Consider the following 22981-nt stretch of genomic DNA (forward strand, 5'->3'; position numbering starts at 1 on the left):
AAAAGTTTTTCCAAATTTTATTTCTGTATTAAGTTTTGACAAAATTAATGTAAGGATTTAAAAAAAAAAATCTTTCTAAAAAATTTTTTTGTGGATTTTAATACTACAACGATTTTTTTAAATTTTTTTATATACAAAAAATTTTGTTAAATTTTTTCTTTTTTTTAAAGAATTTGTAAAAAATTGTTATCCTACAGAAAATTTTTTTACGATTTTCTACTATAAAATTCAAAATTTAATTTCTATAGTTAGGTTAGGTTTAAATGGCAGTCTGCCATTGTAATACCACAGGAATAGAAGAAGGAAGATGTCTTCTAGTTCCTACCATTGAACTATCCAGATCGCTTTAAAAATCCGCTAAATCAGACAGATTCTCAAAGAAATGAAAACCTAAAATGGAACTCCTTCTGATTGGTAGTAAGGGACACACACACAGAAGGTAGTCTCTTCTTCTTCAATATCCTCAAAGCTTCTGCAACAGTCGTTGCTGGCAAACTTCAGTCTGTCAGCATGTTTTCCGATTAGACAGTGACCTATCATGACGGACACAATGATAAGAACGTCTGTTCTAGCCAATAACAGCAAAGCAGTAGAACTCTTCAAATCTAGATTAGGCCACATAGTTTTGAAATTCTAGACTAGGCCACATAGTTTTGAAATTCCTTATCTTTCGGGTTTGGTCCTGAAAACTTAGCTTACATGTCACTAGAGGCATTCCCACAGAATCCAGTATGCCTTGAATGTTTAGGTTAGCTGCTAGCAAGCTCGTCCGCTATACAATTCCCAGGAATATCACTGTGGCCTGGCACCCAGAATAGGTGAATTTTGAACTGTTCAGCCATCTCGTTGAGTGATCTGCCACAGTCGTGGGCGGTTTTTGTGCTCAGAAATACTTTTTTAATGGCTGCCTGGCTGTCTGAGAAGATATCTATGCCAATCGTCGTTATGACATTATAACTTAGCCATTCCATCACTTCATTAAGGGCATCCACTTGATACACACTGCAGTGGTCGGTTAACCTTTTCGAAATGACTAGTTCTAAATCTTTAGAGTACACACCAAAGCCCACCTGGTCGTTTAGTTCGGAACCATCCCTATAGAAGTCTATGTGACTACTGTTACCAGGGATATCGTAGTTTCAATCGGTTCTATCAGGAATAGTGCTACAGTACTTTTTATCAAAAAGCGGCTCAGGTAGGGTGTAATCCACACTGCCTGGAACATCGGACATTGATAACACAGTGTCCGTAGTGGCCACATGACCAATAAGAAAGCTCCCTTAACCTCACGGCAGTGGTCGCTGCAATTTTGTCCAGAGGCATAAGATGTAGCATTAAATTCAGTGCATAAGATGGTGTCGTCCTCAGTGCGGTTGTGATGCACAAACAAGCCATCCTTTGGATCCGGTTGAGTATTGAGCAGTAGGTGGACTTTTGAAGCAACGTCCACCAGACTACAACACCATATAGCATTTTAGGTCTGACAAGTGCAGTATATACCCAATGCATGACACGCAGTCTAAACCCCTAACTTTTGCCAATGGCTCTCTTGCAGGTGTAAAGGGCAAGAGTAGTTGCCTTTCTTGTTCTTTCCAAAAAGTTGTATTTGAAGTTCAATTTCCTGTCCAGCAAAACACCCTGGTATTTTGCGCTTTCTGTCAATGAAACATTCTCTCCTCCCAATTAGACAGGTTCCATTGTAGGCTACTTTAATCTCCCACTAAAAATAACTACTTCTGTCTTGCGGGGACCACTTTCGGTAGCCCACTTCGCTGTTGCAAGTAGAGCTTCCTGAAGTATATCTCTTAGAGTGCTGGGAAACTTTCGCCTAACCGCAATTGCCACGTCATCAGCATACGCAACCACTTTTACGCCTTTTTTCCCAGAGACAATAATATTGGGTTGCCCAAAAAGTAATTGCGGATTTTTCATATAGTCGGCGTTGACAAAAAGTCCACCACAGCTTGTGACTCTGTAATTGCATTCTTTCTTCTGTCAGTTATCAGCTGTTACTTTTAGCTTGCTTTAGGAAAAATGTGTAAAAAAGTTATATTTGATTAAAGTTCATTCTAAGTTTTATTAAAAATGCATTTACTTTCTTTTAAAAAATCCGCAATTACTTTTTGGGCAACCCAATATATTGTAAATGGCTATATTCCAAAGTAGAGGAGACAGTACGACTCCTTGAGGTGTTCACCTGCTGAGACATCTTTTTAGATCCACAGATCCCAAGCCCGCCATAATGCATCTTTTACTAAGTAAGTTATTAATAAACTTTCTTACAGTAGAGTTGATGCCTAGAAACTCCAACTCCTTCATGATTGACGTCGGTTTTACATTATTGAAAGCACCTTCAATGTCGAGAAATGCTACCATTGTATATTCTTTGACAGCGAGAGAACCGTCTATGTAGCCGAATATTTCGTGAAGTGCTGTTTCAGTGGATTTGCCTTTACTATATGCATGCTGCTGCTGCGACGGGCGATCGCCAGAGATCTTTGCCCTAAGATATGTTCCTATCAACCTCTCAAGAGTTCTCAGCATAAAGGATGACAGACTAATAGGAGGAAAATCTTTCGCTTTCGTGTGGTTATGTTTTCCTGCTTTCGGAATGAAAATGACCTTCATGTCCCTCCATCGCACAGGTATATACGACATTCTGGTACAAGCAGAGTATATCTTCCTAAGCCAGGGAACCAGTCCATCAGACACAGCTTGTATTGGGTTGCCCAAAAAGTAATTGCGGATTTTTCATATAGTCGGCGTTGACAAAAAGTCCACCACAGCTTGTGACTCTGTAATTGCATTCTTTCTTCTGTCAGTTATCAGCTGTTACTTTTAGCTTGCTTTAGGAAAAATGTGTAAAAAAGTTATATTTGATTAAAGTTCATTCTAAGTTTTATCAAAAATGCATTTACATTCTTTTAAAAAATCCGCAATTACTTTTTGGGCAACCATAATTCAACCGGTGATTCGTCATCAGGGCCTGACGACTTAAAGGAGTGGAAACTGCTTATCGCCCAAACGATTTTCGGCTCAGACACAATTTCTTTAATAACCTCCGACGAATGCATACCAGTGACAACCTCTTCTGGTGCCACGTTGTCCATTGGACAATTTCCCAGAAAATGTGTATCAACGAGTAGTTCAAGTGTTTCTGCACTAGACATTGTCCATACATTCTCTGACTTCTGAATATATCCCACCGTAATAGGTCTCGAGGACAGAATCTTCCTTAGCTTAGAGGTCTCAGATGTATCCTCCACGTAGCTGGAGAATTCTACCCAAGATTTTTTCCGAGCCTTTCTCAGCTCGCCCTTATATTTTCTTAGCTCAGCCCTATAGATGTCCCAATCGTGTGGTGCTCTTGTGGCTTTTGTTCTGTTTAAGAGTTTTCTGCAGTCCTTTCTTAGAACAACCAGCTCTGGGGTCCACCATGGCAGTCGCTGTTTTTTAAGAGCTAATAAACAGAGATTCTCTGAGCTTGGTTGGCTTTCTCTCCCATTCTAGTCTATCCCTGGAGAAAGTATGTGTTTGTAGTAAGGGTTGCTGGTTTAACTTATCCAGCTTAACTTTTCTACTTTTCATGGTGTCGTTGGTGATAAGTTTCTGCTTTTAAAGGAGTTTCTTTAAACTTTACCTGGAAAGAGCATAACTCTTGAATCCAAAGAAAATTTGGTCAGTTATTTTAAGGAAATCTTTATAAAAAAATTTGCCTCTTTTTTGGTTTGTAATGCTCGAGGTCATGAAAATAATTATTGAAAGACTGGTGTTTGTGTTTTTGGTAATTTTTTTATTCGTGAATATTTGTTGATTCATAAAAAAATTAAAAAAATATTGTATAGCAGACATGTCTCAATGAAAAATTGCCTACATTTTGAAGTTAATAAACAGTCCCAACTTAATCCTTTTAAAAGGAAAAAAATGCCCATTCCCAAACAGTTAACAAACAGTGAATATCACGCCTCGCGCATTATTATTTCCATACATAATAAACCACACAAGGACTTGGGCACGACAACACCAACAGCAGGATTTTTCATGGAACTACCAAAAACAGTGCCAAGAAGTCAAGCCATTATAAGCGTACAAATTGCAATGTTTCGCTTAGTTAAAAATTGTGGTTTTACAAAGAAAAATCACACCCAAAATCCCAAAAACCAGCCATGAACAACAACAACAACAAAGGAAAGGAAAGGATAGATTGATGAAAGAACGGAAGGACGGACACAGAGGGACTGACTTGCTGATTTAAACTCTTGGCGTTGAAGAAAGTGAAGTTGCTGCTGCAGAACAGTGGCGGTAACGGTGATGATGATGGTGGTTCTGTGGCAAAGGGATGTGTCAGTCAGTCACTTACTCACTCACTTAGGACTCTCTGAAAAGGGTGTGAAAATGTGTAAGTCTTTATTTGATCCTTGTTTTACAGGCGATTTCTGCAGAGACTCAATTTTGTTGCTGCGGTTTCTGCTGCCCAAAGCATAAAGAGCACCAATCAGTTTTGTGTGTGTGTGTGTGTGTCTCAGCTCATATACAAATTAACAACAACAAAATCAACAACATTAGTATGGTGTTGTTGTTGTTATTTACCATGGCTTCTTGTTATGGCCTCTGTGGTTTGTGGCTGGTTGTAGCCATTCTTCCATTGTATTGCCACCGAACGCCACTGCCTTTGGGTGAGTTTGCTGTGTGTGTGTGTGTGTGTGAGTGCGTGCATGAGTATAGCGTTAAAAATTCCCTAATGGGATTAACACACCCCTACAATTAGACATGTGGAAAAGGCATAAAAAGGGGTCATCATTATCAACAACAACGTCACCATGCAAAAAAAAAACAAACAACACAAAGCGGAGAAGTTAAATCAACCTTCTTTCATATGAATACAAAGAGAGAAACTAACGGCATCTCAAATAACATTGAAACTAGTGAGCTGGAGAGTATGAGCAGCAATATATACTCAGTTAATCACAAAGGCCAAAAGTTAAGCAAACATTGCTACAAGCACACATTTTCTTAAGCAGAGAGACTACAAAGAGAATCTCGGCTTATTAACTATTAAAAAAAACCAAATATTTACAGCTATTTACATTTTAGATAATGTCATAATCGATATAAAAGGGGTATTTGCACTTGTAGATAAAGAGAAAAAAACCCCTTTAAAAGCTGAAACTTATTACCGACAGAACCATGAAAAAAAAAACAAAAAAACCAGAGAAGTTAAACCAACCTTCATTCATATAAAAACAAAGAGGGAATCTAACGGCATCTCATATTTCATTGAACCTAGTGAAGTGAGAGCATGTTGAAGGTTACTTAGTTAATCACAAAGACCAATAGGAAAGCAAACATTGATACAAACTCACACGCTTTTCAAGGTAAAGAGTTCAAAAAGCACAAAAGCCAAAAATTTTTAGAGAGTCCCGGCTTTTTGACTCTTGAAAAAAAAAACAAATATTAACAGCTATTTACATTTTAGTTAAAGAGTCTTAAAAATGCTTATGGTGTATTTGCATCTATTGGTCGAATCTCATTGCAATAAATGGGGGTGTTGGTCTTTTTGGAAATGTTTCCAAATATTGGACATACGTTGGGGTGCATACCCCTCTTCAGACCTTAGTTTTTTCGTAATATTTGCACTATAGGTACATATACAGTGTAATTTTTATCTTCAAGCAGCTCGTTGAAGGTGTGGATTTTGGTCCCATTGTCAATGCTTATGAGATCTTCGCAAATATTAGTCAAATCTCATTGTGAGAAATGCAAAAGTAGAGTTGTTTATTAAAAAAGGAGATAAAAAGAGAAGTTTCGAGTATCGAAATTTTAAAATTTTACAAACGAAGGCAAACTTAAAAAAATAATGGAATTTTTCTTTTAATGAACATTTTTGGGAATATTCGACTTAAGATAAGTGCTCAGATGCACTTTTTTCATACACTGTAGGGTGTCTATATTTCGTTTCAAGTATTTGTCCCACAGCTTCATCGTCTGCTTAGTGCCTGATATATATTGGGTTGCCCAAAAAGTAATTGCCGATTTTTTAAAAGAATGTAAATGCATTTTTAATAAAACTTAGAATGAACTTTAATCAAATATACTTTTTTTACACTTTTTCTAAAGCAAGCTAAAAGTAACAGCTGATAACTGACAGAAGAAAGAATGCAATTACAGAGTCACAAGCTGTGAAAAAAATTTGTCAACGCCGACTATATGAAAAATCCGCAATTACTTTTTGGGCAACCCAATAGTTTCAAGGATTTACCTAAGTTTTCTTGTAGAGTCATTCATATAAAGGGTGATTTTTTGTTATTATCTTTTTGGCAACACTGAGTTAAACAGCCCACGCATGTTTCGTGTTTTGTTTTACTGTCAAACATCTTCAGTTTGGTCTATAATTTAACCATGAATCGTCTTACAAACGAACAATGATTGCTAATTCTTGACTTTTATTATCAAAATGCGTGCTCTTTTAAGAAAATTCATCGCGCGCTTATTCCATGTTATGGACGAAACTCATTTTTGGCTCAATGGGTAAGTAAATAGGCAGAATTGTCGATTTCGGAGTGAAGATCAGCCAGAAGTATTGCAAGAGCTACCAATGCACCCAGAAAAAGAGAAAAAGTTACAGTTTGATGCGGTTTATGGGCTGATGGCATCATTGGACCATAGTTCTTCAAAGATAATGCGATTCGTAACGTAACTGTGAATGGTGAGCGCTACCATGAGATGATATCCAATTCTTTTTTTTTGCGAAAATGCAAGAGCTTGACTTGCATGACATGTGGTTTCAACAAGACAGTGCCCCATGCCACACAGCACGCGCAACAATGGACTTATTGGGAGGCGAGTTCGGTGAACATTTTATTTCACGTTGGGGACCGGTCAGTTGGCTGCCTAGATCGTGCGTCTTAACGCCTTTAGACTATTTTTTGTGGGGTTTCATGTCTATACAGGCAAGCCCGCTTCAATTGACGCATTGAAAAACAGCATTGAAGCATTTATTCGTGAGATACTGTCCAAAATTTTGGAATGAGTTTGCCAAAATTGGACTAAGCGGATGGACCATTTTACGGTCATCATTTGCATGAAATATATAGACCGTCCTAGCGGCTCAAATAAAGATTTCATGTATTTTTCTGAATGTTATATTTTTTTACACTCACCGCCGTAGGGTAGGGTGTATATTCATTTAGTCATTCCGTTTGCAATACATCGAAATATCAATTTCCGACTGTACAAAGTATATATATGTCGAACCGTCGTAAAATTCTAAGACGATTTAACGATGTCCGTGTGTCTGTCCGTCCGTCTGTTGTAATCACTCTACAGCCTTCAAAAATTGAGATATTGAGCTGAAATTTGGCACAGGTACGACTTTTTGATGCACGCTGATTAAGTTCTTGAACGAGCCAAATCGGACTATATTTGGATATAGCTACTATATAGACCGATCTGCCGATAAAGGGTCTAATGCCCATAAATGCTTAATTTTTATCCGATTTCGCTGAAATTTGAAACAGTGAGTAGTTTAGGGCTTCCCGACATCTGACCCAAATATGGTTCAGATCGGACTTTATTTAGATATAGCTGCAAATATAGACCGATCTGCTAATCAAGGGTCTGAGGCCCACAAAAGTTTAATTCATTACCAGATTTTGCTGAAATTTGAAACAGTGAGTAGTTTTAGACCTTCCGACATCTGACCTAAATAAGGATTAAATCGCACTACATTTAGATATAGCTGCCATATAGACCGATCTCCCGATAAAGGTTCTGAAGCGCATACAAGCTTTTTTTAAACGATTTCGCCGAAATTTGAAACAGTGTGTAGTTTTAGGCCTCCCAACATTGCACCCAAATATAGTTTTGATTGGACTATGTTTAGATATAGCTGTCATATAGACCGATCTGCCGAAAAAGGGGTCTGAAGCCCATAAAAGCTTTATTTATTACCTGATTTCGCTGAAATTTCAAACAAAGAGTAGGTTTTGTCCTCCCAACATTCGACCTAAATATGGTTCTGATCGGACTATATTTAGACATAGCTATATAGACCGATCTGCGGATAAGGGCTCTGAAGCCCATAAAAGCTTTATTTATTACCCAATTACGCTGAAATTTTAAATAGTGAGTAGTTTTAGGACTCCCACCATCCGACCTTAATATGGTTCAGATCGGACTATATTTAGATATAGCTGCCATATAGACCGATCTGCCGATAATGGGTCTGAAGTCCATAAAAGCTTTACTTTTTATCCGATTCTCGGGACCTGAATAAAATATGATCGAAAGCAGCTACTATTAGTTGTAATAAAATAGGATGATTACTATATCCTTGTTTAATTTGGTTCAGATCGGTCCAGATTTGGTTATAGGTGCCATTTTAATCTTGGACCTAAAAAATTGCACATTTCCGATTTCGACATCCGTGTCCTATATCGTTCAGATCGGTTTATATTTGGATAAAGCTGCCAATAGAATAGAATATTGGTCGTTTTTGGTGACTTATATTTATTAAATCACTCAATGTCCGTGCCGAATTTGTATGCTTAAGTTATCAAATTTTCACTGAATTTTGACGAAAAGGGGTTTACATATATTCCCAAGGTGGTGTACTTTTGTTACACTGAATGTGAACAAAAGTACAACTAGACCTGATTACTTTGGAGCAGGTGAATGAACAGGTTTGGAACTAGTGCCCTGGACTGCTGGATATTGAGATATTTTTGTGCAGAAAATGTGGGTGACATTTCTGCATATTCTTAGTGAATATGGAGATCTTTGTTTTTTTTTACACTTTACGATATCCCTATCCCTGCAGAATGCGCTTGTCATTCTCTCTGCCTTCTTATAAGAGTACGGTGTTAAAATACACATGGGTATCTCCCCCCAATGTGTATTTTAAAACCGTTTACATAACAGACTGATTGAAAAGCTTGCTTGGCAAGAATTTTTAGTAAACTGTTTAAAATAGCTAGAAGCGATGATAAAATTTGCACCGCTGATTTGAACCCAGGCCCTCATCGTCAAAGATGGATAGGCAAAGTCTGCAACACAGTGGCCTCACCTTGTCTTTTATTTATATTCTCTAATATAAAATTGGCCTTCCCATATCCTTGCCCTATATGGCACACATAGATACATATTTGAGATAGTTTTTATGGACTTTACAACTATTTGAAACCTTAAGTTCATAAAGTGCTTCTGTATCGTTTGCATTTCACTAGATTTATAAAAAGTCTACCTTTTTAAGGCTTATGCCACTTTGATTAAACCTCTTAGGCGGCTAACATAGTGCTACCTATTTTTCACCTGATTCGAAGGAATCTATTTTCTATATAAAATTTCACTATAAAACTACGTTTTAGATGGATCTGTTGAGAATTTCCGACCAAATGTTGGCCTTTTAATTTTTCTATTTGAACACACGTAACTCCTTTGTTATAGAAGGCTACTGATGGCATGTCCCACAGCCAAAGAATGATTACGAGATCCATTTTCTATTAAGCTAACAACATTTTGCCCAGATTTCTGATGTTTCTACACAATTTTAAATCAACAACTATGCCATTACTAAATAAATGTATGCAAAAGGATAATGGATATTTACTTAAAGCACAACATACTACTACACAAGTCATCATATTAAAACTACGCACTTTCACACACACACACACACACATACACCCACTATAGAATAACTGGGAATTTCATTTTGTTTACCTTGGTAAGGAGAGAGATCTTTTGTGTTTCTGCCCTGCCTAGTATTTGTATGCACACATTTAATTAGATGTCTTTTCATTCCCTAAGCACCATAGCGTTGAGGCTATGGACATTGTTAGAGATTGTCAGTTGGTCTGTCGTCCAACTTCTTCTGATAATATTCACCTAAGCTCCTCCCAGTCACATAGTATACCTATTATAATAGCAGTCGTTATACGAGTGTTATAGAATATGAGAGAGCACAACTTAACGAACTTAGTCTTAACGGTATAATCTTAGTAAACCAGTAGCATCTTGCAAGATTTCCTTATTCTTGCAAGATGCTATGCCTTTGTCTTGGCCCCTAGCAGTGTGTTTGTTGTTTATACATTTGTGTTATTTTTTACCCATTTTCCATTGGCCAATGAAAATGTCTATGCGGTATTGTTGTTGTGCTGAAGCCAAACACAGAGAACATGCCAACACTGAGTTATTTCATTTTCGACAAATTCCTGCACACTATTCAAACCGTTTCTATAAGTAGGGGATATGTGAACTGCTTTATCGACCCCCAACTCCTTGTCGTTTTTCATTTCCAATAGTTTCGGTATAAGGCGCATGCTTGTTCTTTTTCCTCAATTGACCAATCACACTACGTCTAGAGTAAACACCAATACCAAGGGAGGTTTCATATGCCACATTGTTCCTTAGGGACAACCAAAACTCAGGAAAGCAAAGGTGTTTTTTTTTGAAAGTTGTAGGAACATTTATATGCCCCTCAATTATTTTATTCTAATTTTTTAAATTAAATTTAATTATTTATACAATGTTTGTTTGTTTTTTTATTTCTTCAGCAGAATTGTTTTTTATTCCCCTAACACTTGTCTTCTTACTCTACCTTCAAGAGAAAACTAAGCAAGTGTTACACTCTCTCACTCTCTCTCTCTCTGTGGTGTCCCCATACCCAACAGATTAAGGTAATGCCATCTCTTTTCTTCTTTAAGGCACTTGTTCACTTGAGGTTTTTGTTGTTGCTTTCGCCTCTTTGAATACCCATGTTGTATTACAGTTGTTGTTGTTCCACTTCGTTAAAGGTGGTTGAGTCTGTTGATGCTTTGCTTTGCCATGCCTCAACCAAACTCATTCATGGTTGTTGTTTTTGTTGTTCTATTCCACTACCACTCAGGGCGCATATCTCTGTGGATTCATTTCATCGCATGGTGACTTAGTTCTGCTTTATTGTAGTTGTTGTTGATAATCAACAAAATTATAAGGGGCTAGGCTACCAATGAACTCAACATAATTAGAGGTGGGGAATAGTGAATGCACTCTTTGAGAGTGTGTGTGTGTGTTGTAAAAAAATGCAGTCTCTTAACAGCTTTGGCAATTGTCAATTGAGAATTGTTTTTTTTTTCGCAGGAGAGAGGAAAGGGAGTGAGTCTCAATAATGCCGCTAGGCTTGATAGTTATTGATAATAATATCAATAACAGTTAATAAAGACCATGTTTTTTTTTTTTTTTTATTTTGCATAACAACTCTTCAGTACGGGGCAATGTTGTGGTCCCCCATTTTTGCTAAACAGTTGTTAAGTTCAGTTCCGTTTCGTTTCCCTTGCTGTAATTTTGTTGTTGTTTTTGTGGGATTTCATATGCAATGAGTAAAGTAGAGAGCAAAGTGTGCGAAGTAATAGCAACAGCACCATGGTCGTGGCTTAGTGGGCTTGCCAGCAAAGAGACGCACGCACGTACTTACATACACCTTTGCTACATACTCCTTGCCAAAACCAGCAACCATTAAGTTGTTGTTGCCTCTGCCATTGTTCTCGCTATTCTGTGCCGCCTTTAGCTGACTGCCTTGCTGCCTTTTGCGCTTACATTTGCCACACTGTTCCTTCCACCACGGGTTGCTGTGTTGTGTGCGCACTCTGGTGGTGCTGTGCTGTGCTGAGCTGGTGCTTGTGTCTGTCTACCCTGCCTGGCTGGCTGACTGTATTGTATTGTTATACGTTATGTGTGTGCTGAGTGCGCGCGCGGCGGCGATTGACCGACCGACCGAACCTAGGAGTCAAACACATCATAAGATTGTCGTCGTTTCATAACATCATCGCATTGCGGGATTCAGTTGGGGTTTAAATGCCACTCGGGACGGTAGTTCGGCCGCGCTTACAATTGTGTTTAGTGACTCTTTAAAAGGGAATTGGAATTTGGCAAAAGTGTGTGTTGTTTTCCTATCCATAGAGTGGTTTTTATTGTTGTCTTTAGGTGTGTGTGTGTGTGTGTGTGCTACCACCGCCAACCATTTGCAGACAACTTGATTTGTGAAAATTCCCAAATTCTCCAAGGGGCATTGATAACAAAAAGCAAAACAAAAACAATCAACAGCTCAGCAGCAAGCTCATCGCCCCCCCCCAACAACAATAACAACGACAAAGCCCATCCATATTCATCAGCAATCGATGCAAATATCAAAAGGCGTAAAATAGTGTCGATAATCGTCATAATTTCTCCAACCCCTCTACTGGCCCCCTTGACGCCTTTTATTTGAAGTGTAGTGGAAAACGCAACAGTCAAGTCCAAATCAATCAAAACGAAACGAAAGTGTTAAACAAATCAAAATATATAAATCCCTGGACTATTAAAAAAAATTGTTACACACAAATACACTAGCAAAACATTTTCATTAACGGTAGTTTAAACTCTCTGCTGCTCTCTTACGCTCTCAGTGTCATTAATCTTAAGTGTGTGTGTGTGTTTTTGAAGTTCAATTTAAAAGCCTATTAAAGAAAACTAACAACAAAATGCGTTCCGATGAACCTGTGCCGGGTTTTAGCTCGGCTTCACCCTGGCCCACCTTGGATTTGGAATGGGGCCGCAAATTATATCCCACAGCGGCTCCTCGTACCGCCAGCGGTCTAATGTTTGGCTTGCCACCCACAGCCGCCGATCTTAATCAGCCACGAGGACCCATGACATCGTTAAAGGAAGAGCCTTTGGGAGCTCGAGCCTGGATGCAGCCAGTGGTGGATCAAAGCAAGTATGTATTGATGAGAGGGTTAAAAAGGCTAAGGTGAATTAAAAATAGGTTAATATTTTGGTTTAGATTCTAAAGAAGTTTATGAGAACTTTCTTGCCATGCTAGAAGAGGGTCAGCAAAGGTTTTAGCCAAGTTGTAGTTTAATAAGTTAAGCAAACTATCTTTAACTTTGAAAGTGCTGCAGAAAAACAACCAGAAATTGTAATATGAATTAATGCATCATAGAAATAAGTCATGAAAGCTCATTTTTAAGCCTCCTGGGGCAATTATAAATAATACTGGTCTGCTATATATAACCAATTCCGAATGTCCAAATCGAACCAATTCCGAAGGTCCAAAATCGAAATTCTTTTGTTAAAATACCATAACTTGGGTTATGATAGGAATTTCTTAGTTTGATAAAACCCTAATTGTAGATGAGTAGGATAGCTTTCTTGCTGAGTATTTAGCCGTATTCTTAAGCACAGTGAAACATTTTTTGAAATTTTTTTTTTTTTTGTCGAAATTGGCAATTTTTTTTTCTTGGGAGAAAATATTGACAATTTATTAAAAAATAAATTTTTCCATAAACATTCCATGAGGGTGTAGATGATACTGTTCTAATATCAATGAGTTCAGTTCGATTAGTTTTGCTCTATGATAAGAGATCAATTTTTTTTGCAGAGTCCGAACGGTGTGCCGCATAACGATATCACTTTTTTAGAGAAATTTTTACTAGAATTATGTGCTTGCCGGAACTTGAACCCTACTCCAACTTTCCTTAGTAGTCTGAAATTTTTATCAATGGGAACTATAGTTCATACTGGCATTCTTAGTTTAATATGTCACTGTCGCGGATTTTCACTGAAGATTAAGGGGCTATTCGACTATCTTTTAATAAATTTGTTGGCATGGGCTAGCCTGACCGCCTATTTGAGTTCAAATTCTGTTGAAAACGTCAGAAAATACATGTATCGATGATTATCTCATCTTCACCATTCCTCGCGGCATTTGTGATGCCTTCAGCCAAGGCAGTACATTCCCTACGGAAAATGGGACCGGTCCCAAACCTGTCACGGGATAGGTCCTCTGGTGATAGCGGTCCCAGTTCTCGTCCCCTTACATGAGAAATACCAATCTCTTTTATAAGAGTTTGTCGCTCGAGGTGACGCATTGCCAATATTCTAACACCATAGGATAGGTCCTGGGACATTACGAAAAGGATGAGTATACTTTGCAAGTATTTTTAAGGGAGATAACATTAGTAAGCAAATATGTTTAACGCATAAGAAATTTTTAACAATAATTATGGGACTTTTTAAAAAATGATTAAAAATCATAAGCTATGACAATTGAAACTTTTTATTCCCTGTAAGATATGTCCTGTAAAAGGCAACTAATTCTCCAGTTTATGCTAAAATTTTTAGCAAAATTCTATTTCCATAAACATTTTTTCCAAATTTTTTATTATACAAAAATATTTTTTTTGCGAAAATTTTTGTCTAGACATTTTTGTTTATATTCTATTAGAGTGGAAAATTTAGTTAAAATTTTTACAGAGAATTTGAAAAAATTAAAATTTTTTTTTTCCATAAAAAACTTTGTCCAAATTTTGTTTCTTTTCCTGACTTTTCGAACATCTTCCAGATCGAGATCATATTAAATGTTGTCTATTCAAAGAATAGCATAGCAAACAACTTTTTTTTAAGTTGAGTAAGTGTGTGTTGTTATTCATAACACTTTAACTGGCTAGTGGATCATGATTTCTGTTGCCCATAATGACATAGCGAATGTGATTTAAGAATCTCTTTACTATTGTTCGCCTTAGTTCTTTTGGTAGCCAAACTATGGAAATCTTTCTCCTTATTGGTGGTAGACTTAGAATCTGTCGCACCGAGCCTCTCAATAAACATGGGGCTAAGTGCCTTTAATTTTTCCAACTCTTCGAGGTGCCTATGCCAGCGTAGATCAATGGTCTAGGCAAATAGTTTGCATGCGAAGACGATATTGGACCCATCTTGTCCTCTAAACTCCAGCCAGATGTCTTCGACAGAAGCCTCTGCAGGCTAGTCGCTAGTCGCCTAGTGGATCCTGATGCACGCATTTTGAAATAAAATTCAACAAGAAAGTCAACTCTTGCCCTATACACCTGCAAGAGAGCCATTGGCAAAAGTTGGGGGTTTAGACTGCGTGTCATGCATTGGGTATATGCTGCAGTTGTCACACCTATAATGTTATATGGTGTTGTGGTCAGGTGGACGGCACTTCTAAAGTCCACCTACTGTTCAATACTTAACGGGATCCAAAGGATGGCTTGTTTGTGAATCACAGCCGCACTGAGGACGACACCATCTGATGCACTGACTTTAGTGCTACATCTATTGCCTCTAACGGCTAGACAAATTTCAGCGACCACTGCCGTGAGGTTAAGGGAGCTTTCTCTTTGGTCATGTGGCGGCTACGGACACTGTGTTATCCTTGATACAATATCCGATGTTTCAGGCAGTGTGCGTTTCACCCTACCTGAGCCGCTTTATGATAAACAGTACTGTACCACTGTTCCTAATAGAACCGATTGGAACTACGATATCCCTGGTAACAGAAGTTACATAGACTTCTATACGGATGGTTTCAAGCTAAACGACCAGGTGCACTTTGGGGTGTAATCTAAAGATCTAGAACTGGTCATATTGAAAAGGTTACCGACCACTGTGGTGGGTATCAAGCGAAGATCCTTGCAACTAAGGAATTGGTGGAATGGCTAAGATATAATGTCGTTATAAAGATTGACATCAATATCTTCTCAGACAGCCATTAAATCCCTGGAGAACGAATTTCTGAATACAAAAACCGCCCTCGACTGTCGCAGATCTCTCAACGAGATGGCTGAATAGATCAAAATTCTGAACACAAAAACCGCCCTCGACTGTCGCAGATCTCTCAACGAGATGGCTGAACAGTTCAAAATTCATCTGTTCTGGGTGCCGGGCCACAGAGATATCCCAAGTAATTGTAAAGCGGATGAGCCAGCGAGATAAGGAACTACCCTACACATTCCAGAGATACTGGAATCTGGGGGTATGCCTCTAGCGACATGTAAGCTAAGTTTTCACGACCAGGGCCGAAGGACAACGAATGATAGATGGTCAGAAAGAGGGGGCTGTGAGCATTAGACTTGAAGAGGTCTACCGCTTTGCTGTCATTGGCTGGAACAGATGTCTCACTCATTGTGTCCGTCATGACAGGTCACTGTTTAATCGGAAAACATGCTGAGAGACTGTAGGTTGCCAGCAACGATTTTTGCAGAATCTTGAGGACATCGAAGCAGAAGAGACTATAGAACATCTTTTTTATGTGTGTCTTGCACCAGCACTCAGAAGGAGTTCCACTTTAGGTTCTCATTTCTTTGAGAACCTGTCTGTGGTATAACAATAGACGAAATCGTCTAAGTGAGTCTGATGGCAGACTGCCACTTAAACTTTACCTTACCTACCGCACTGTACCACAACCCGCAATATACATTAGAGTGTCCCAAAACACAAAAACTGTTTTTATAAAATGTATATCCTGCATTTTTTTCTTTTTGATGCCAATAAGCAAAATGCGAAATATTGCGGCGATTGGTTAAAGGATGATAACACTTCCCTACACATAGTCCATAGTTAGGTAAAGTGCTTTATTAGGATTCCAGTTGAGTATTAGGGGTCCCAGCATGGAATTGGTTAACTTAATACATATTTATAAGGAACTTGTTATTAAAACACTAACAGTACCCTGCACCACTACTGTGACTGTTATAAAATTTATGGTTCGCTTCAGAAATTTCTCTTGATTTGGCTTAGCCATGTTCGTCTGTCCGCATCTCAGTTTTGTGCCGTTTGGAAAACGGTGGAAACGCATTTGTCACGAAATTTTTAAAATTTTTTTCACAAACTTTATATTTGACACAAATATTTGGATGAATTTATCATAATAGATGTTATTTCATTGTAAACAAAGTCCCAACGTTTGTCACAAAAGAACTTTACTTGACGAAAATTTCGTTTATGGCAAATGAATTTTTATTTTTTCAGAAATTTATAAATAGAAATATTTCTTTCATTATTCAAAGTCATTTCATTTCATATAGGTGCATTAACTTTTCAATTTAATATTGGGTTGTCCAAAAAGCAATTGCGGATTTTTTAAAAGAAAGTAAATGCATTTTTAATAAAACTTAGAATGAACTTTAATCAAATATACTTTTTTTACACTTTTTTTCTAAAGCAAGCTAAAAGTAACAGCTGATAACTGACAGAAGAAAGAATGCAATTACAGAGTCACAAGCTGTGAACAAATTTGTCAACGCCGACTATATGAAAAATCCGCAATTACTTTTTGGGCAACCCAATATTATAATAATTTCCATTATGATTTTTTTAATCAAAAACTTCCCTCTTTGCAAACCCTCCACCTTAATACTTGCTCATTCTAATGTTTAATAGCTTGTCAAATACCTCATTAACTTTCAATGAAACATCATGATGCCAATAATAAAGATGATATCTATTATGCTTCCCAAACACACACACAAACAATCTTTCTCCTACGAAAGTTGCTAACCGGCATTTTTTTTTTTTTTGGGTAGAAAAACACGTGACTCTCTTAAGCCAGCCAGACATCAACAAAAAGTCAATGCCTTTATCTCAAAAGTCTCATAAATAAATGCTTTTGAAGTTTAGCCAGAAAATCCCTGCTCATGCTTAGGGATTTTCCGAAGACATTTTCAAGCTCTTAGCAGAAAGCCAGAAAACAAGTCAGTGCTTTGCTTGCCAGCCAGGTATTGTTGTTATCAGTCAGGCAGAGGCACAAGAGATTTTTCCCTAGCAGACAGACAGCCTATAGGCTTTTTGACTGCTTGTCAACACCATCTAAAAAATAAGATACAACAAAGTTTTATGGTTAGGCGCTTTATCTTCTTTTTTTTTTGTTTTTGACACTCTCTTTGAGTAGAAACTCAAAGATGTTAAAAAAAACACTCAATAGCAGTTTCTTAGAGAATGCAAAGGATTTCCTTCCGCCCTACCTACCCTCCCTAAGAAAAGACTCGTTCATTCAATTTCATTCATACCCAAAACAAATAAACATTTCTATTTACTTTTTGGTTACAGCAAAGAGCTGCTGCTTCTGTTGATTAACTTAAAGAGAAGCCGCCAAAGTCAAAGGACCATGTTATTCGTCTGTCTGTCCAACGGTTGTGCGTGCGTTTTTTTTTTGGGGGGGGGGGACTTACTTACTTACTACACCAAAAAGCTTCTTCTCCCTTTGGCATCCATACACATCCCTTGCCATTTTATCCGTCGGTATATCCAACTAAGAGCAACCATCCCCAAAAAGGCATTAGCCATAAAGGAAAAGCGTGCTGCTGCTATATGAGACGGCGTCTCCATGCTTAAAATACACTGAGAAGAAATTACAAAGAAAGGGAGATCTAAAAGTTTTTTAGTAGAATTCTTAGCAAATAAAATGTTGTCTGGCATTCGAAGACATCAATGAAACTTCCAAAAGATGAACATACGGCATGTGTATGCCATTAATGCTCACAACCCTTACTTACCTTACATGTGGCCAGAGGCATACCCACAGACCCAGTAGCCCTAGAATGTGCTTTTAAATTCCCTGGGATATCTCTGTGGCCCGGCACTCGTTGAGAGATCTGTCACAGTCGAGAGTGGTTTTTTAAATCAGAAATACGTTTTCCAGGGATTTAATGGCTGCCTGAGAAGATATACATGCCAGTTGTCGTTATGAAATTATATCTTAGCCATTCCACCACTTCGTTGATTGCAAAGGACCTCCGCCTGATACACACTGCAGTGGTTGGGTAACTTTCTTGACGTGAACAGTTCTAGTCTTGGTGGTCTTCTAGTTTCGAACCATCCGTATGGCAGTCTATGCGATTTCTATTACCAGGGATATCGTACTTCCATTCGGTTCTATCGTGATTAGTGGGACAGTACTTGTTATCAAAAAGCGGCTCAGGTAGGGTGTAATCCACACTGCGTGGAAGATTGGATATTGTGTCAAGGCCGTAGCCGCCACATGACCAAAGAGAAAGCTCCCCTAACCTCACAGCAGTGGTCGCTGCAATTTTGTCCAAAGGCATAAGATGTCCTCGGTGCGGCTGTGATGTACAAATAAGCCATCCTTTGGATCCGGTTAAGTATTGAGCAGTAGGTGGACTTTTGAAGCGCCGTCCACCAGACCACAACACCATATAGCAGCAAAAAATGCAAAAAATACACTTTTTCACATTTTTGACTTCCGAACTGTATAACTTTTATCTATCGGAATAATCAGATGATCAGATCAGACAATTGTCGCTACCCAGTCGTTGTAAATTTTGTATCGAATCCAAATCATTCATAAAAATTAAAATCGAACCGCATATGCCTTCGCTAATCTAATCGTAAAATACGAAGCCTATCTCGGCCAAAAATTCAACAAATAAAAATTAAAACTCGTATATGTCCAAAACCAGTGGAGATATTGTGTGAACACTATCCAGCAAAACAAGAATTTTGAAAATCGGACCACAAACGAAGATTAGGCAACCTGAACAATTTTTCGTTATGCCAAGTTGACCAATTATAGGGGCCTGCCAAGTGGCACCCGGACCACCCAGGGTCTTGAAATTTTGCACACGATCTCCAGGGCACCTCAGCTCTAACCATTCCAAAGAGATATCTCTACCCTTTCTCACACGGCATATTTTTTAATGGTTTTTATTTTCGATTTTCTTCCACTGTGCGAAGATTTTTGAACTTTGTACGAATATCGAACCTGAAATTGCAGCAGTATCGGTCGAATTTTGCTTGAAAACTGTCAAAAATTGGGTTCATCGTCTGGAAATCTGCAAGCGTGACCGAAGCAAAATAAATCAAGTTCTATACATAATGGCATCGAACCTACTTTCACAGGAATAAAGTATTGGATTGCCCAAAAAGTAATTGCGGATTTTTCATATAGTCGGCGTTGACAAATTTTTGCACAGCTTGTGACTCTGTAATTGCATTCTTTCTTCTGTCAGTTATCAGCTATTACTTTTAGCTTGCTTTAGAAAAAAAGTGTAAAAAAAGTATATTTGATTAAAGTTCATTCTAAGTTTTATAAAAAATTCATTTACTATCTTTTAAAAAATCCGCAATTACTTAATTAATTATTTATTTTTTTTGTTTTATTTTATTTAATTTTGTTTTATTTCATTTGATTTTATTTTATTTATTTTATTTTTTCTTTTTATTTATTTATTTATTTTATTTTATTTTATTTAATTTTGTTTTATTTCATTTTATTTTATTTTGTTTTGTTTTATTTTATTTTATTTTATTTTATTTTATTTTATTTTATTTTATTTTATTTTATTTTATTTTATTTTATTTTATTTTATTTTATTTTATTTTATTTTATTTTATTTTATTTTATTTTATTTTATTTTATTTTATTTTATTTTATTTTATTTTATTTTATTTTATTTTAATTATTTTTTGTTTTATTTCATTTGATTTTATTTTATTTATTTTATTTTTTCTTTTTATTTATTTATTTATTTTATTTTATTTTATTTTATTTTATTTTGTTTTATTTTAATTTATTCCATTTTATTTTATTTTAATTTATTTTATTTTATTCTATTTTATTTTATTTTATTTTATTTACTTTTATTTTATTTTATTTTACTTTATTTTATTTTAATTTATTTTATTTAATTTTGTTTTATTTAATTTTATTTTATTTTATTTTAATTTATTTTATTTTATTTTATTTTATTTTATTTTATTTTATTTTATTTTATTTAATTTTATTTATATAATTTATTTAATTTTATTCAATTTAATTTTATTTTATTTTATTTTATTTTATTTATTTATATTTTACTTTATTTTATTTTACTTTTATTTTATTTTATTTTGTTTTATTTTGTTTTATTTTATTTTATTTTAGTTTATTTTATTTTATTTTAGTTTATTTTATTTGTTTATATTTTTTATTTTAATTTAATTTATTTTTTTTATTTAATTTGAATTTTATTTTTTTTTATTTTATTTTATATCATTTCTTACTCTATTAAATATATTAAAATATTAAAAGAAAGTTTATTTTAGGTGTTTTAATATTTTTTGTTTGCTTTCTCCATGTGTATTAGTCTCCAGGATAACATTTATTTTAGTTTTCATGAGGCATATTGGGGGTTTATTTCATGAATTTCATTCACTTCACCACCCAGGACGCTTATTTTGGCATCCTTCACGGCTCGGTACGGTACGTTGGTTGTGAGGACTTGGGAGCTTAGGAGAGAGAGCCAAGTCCTTATACCTTCTTTGTTTTTATTAAGGTTGTTTTCCATATTTTGGGGGTTGCTTTTTCAAGTTCAATGAAATGTTTTTTTCTTCTTCTTCTTCTTTGTATAAAAATTATATTTGTCTTATGAGGGGGAGTGCGGAGTGCGGGAAGAAGTAGAGTTTGTTCTTTATTTTGCCTTTTCTCACCAAATGTTTGTGTGTGCGTGTGTTGTTGGGAGTTTGTTGTACTCAAAAGCTTTAGGCCTCCTATTAGTAGAACTAGAGATGTTTAGCCAGTGAGATGTTTGTATTAAGAAACGCTAAAATTGACGAAAACGAAGCGGTAACAGCAGCAGAGGCAGCAGCAGTAAGACGTGAAGAACAAAGACAATACGTAAAAATGACCGCGGGTTTTTTGCAAACGGCCAACCCAAACTCTAATAATGTGACAAGAAGCTCAAATAGTGATAGTGTTAATGGAAAATTATTAAGGTGAAGAAAAAAAAAAAGAAAAACAAAACAAAAAACACAAACCAATACAGAAAATCTTTCAATTTAACATTTCTTGAATTAAAACAACCAAATTTCCCATCAACATTGCATTAAGGAACACGGGGAGATTTGAATTAAAACTGTTAAATAAATCAAAAAAATTATTTTTGATTATAACTTTTCCCTTCAAACCATGTTTAACATTTAAAAAAAAAAAGTTGTTAAACCCTCCTATAGAAATTATGAAAAACTCTATTGGTCGTTTTTCCGTTTCCGCTTCCGTTTTCATAGGAAAAAAAACACAAAAAAAACGTTTGTAAATGTCAATGCATATCCATGTTTTCTGCCTCTTTGCTAACAATTTTCTCGTTTTTTTCGTATTCTTCAATGATATTTTATTTAGTACCATGATGTCCATGTAAATGTCCTTCCTGTGTATTTGCATGTGTGTATGTGTGTTTACTTTTTTTTATTGTTTTGACTGATATTTGAATTTCATGGATGCTGTGTACTATGCCTTGGCTACCTGTCTGCCTTTCCTCTATGTTTTTGGCAAAACAATGTGAATAATTGGCTTTTCATAAACGCCTTGGATAACAGCAATTTTTTTTCGCACTCCTCTTGTATATGAACTTCACAATTCAATTGTGCTGGCCAAAACTTCAGAGGGCTTGTAGTAGCCTTTAAATTAACAACAAATCTTTTGAAAACTTTTATTTCACCCAGTTTTTTTATGTTTGTTTTGTTGTACTACTTAAACTTTTTTTTGACCAACTTCAAAGGTTTCAAACTATGCTTAGGGTCTTCATGACCTAAGCAATGATAAAAGTGATTCAAAAGTTAACAATGACGACACTGTTGAACTCCTACACATGCTGCCAGTGGGTAAAGGAGAGCAAGAGGAAGAATTGTGCTTGGGGGGGGGGGGGCAAAGAGAGGGCTTACATATTAATGGGGGGGTTTATGTGTATTTGCAATTACCTTTCACATCATGATCTGATTGTTGGGGGGGAAATCAACAAAAATCAAGCAGGAAAACGGAGTTGAAGTCTATCGGCTTTGGAAGGGAGTGATTCTATGCATTTTATTTTCGTTTGTTTTTTATTATATTTTATTTTATGTTAACTTTATCTATTTCATTTTTTAGTTTTATTTTATTTTATTTTAATTTATTTTATTTTATTTTATTTATTTTATTTTATTTTATTTTATTTTATTTTATTTTATTTCATTTCATTTTATTTTATTTCATTTTATTTTAGTTTATTTTATTTTATTTTATTTTATTTTATTTTATTTTATTTTATTTTATTTTATTTTATTTTATTTTATTTTATTTTATTTTATTTTATTTTATTTTATTTTATTTTATTTTATTTTATTTTATTTTATTTTATTTTATTTTATTTTATTTTATTTTATTTAATTTCATTTTATTTTATTTTATTTTATTTTA

General features: G+C 35.8%; 1 protein-coding gene across 7 annotated transcripts in view; it reads left to right on the top strand.

Moving 5' to 3' along the window:
• Positions 1-11591: 11591 nt before the first annotated feature.
• Positions 11592-22981, top strand: part of LOC106083434 (transcription factor collier) — a 120087-nt gene continuing 108697 nt past the window's right edge. For all 7 annotated transcript variants that reach the window (XM_013246430.2, XM_013246431.2, XM_013246432.2 and 4 more), the window contains exon 1: positions 11592-12733. In XM_013246430.2, the coding sequence (XP_013101884.1) occupies positions 12498-12733 (236 nt within the window). In that variant the 5' untranslated portion in view covers positions 11592-12497. The remainder of the gene's footprint in view (positions 12734-22981) is intronic.

This window comes from Stomoxys calcitrans, chromosome 5 (assembly GCF_963082655.1).
Source record: "Stomoxys calcitrans chromosome 5, idStoCalc2.1, whole genome shotgun sequence".
NCBI lineage: Eukaryota > Metazoa > Arthropoda > Insecta > Diptera > Muscidae > Stomoxys > Stomoxys calcitrans.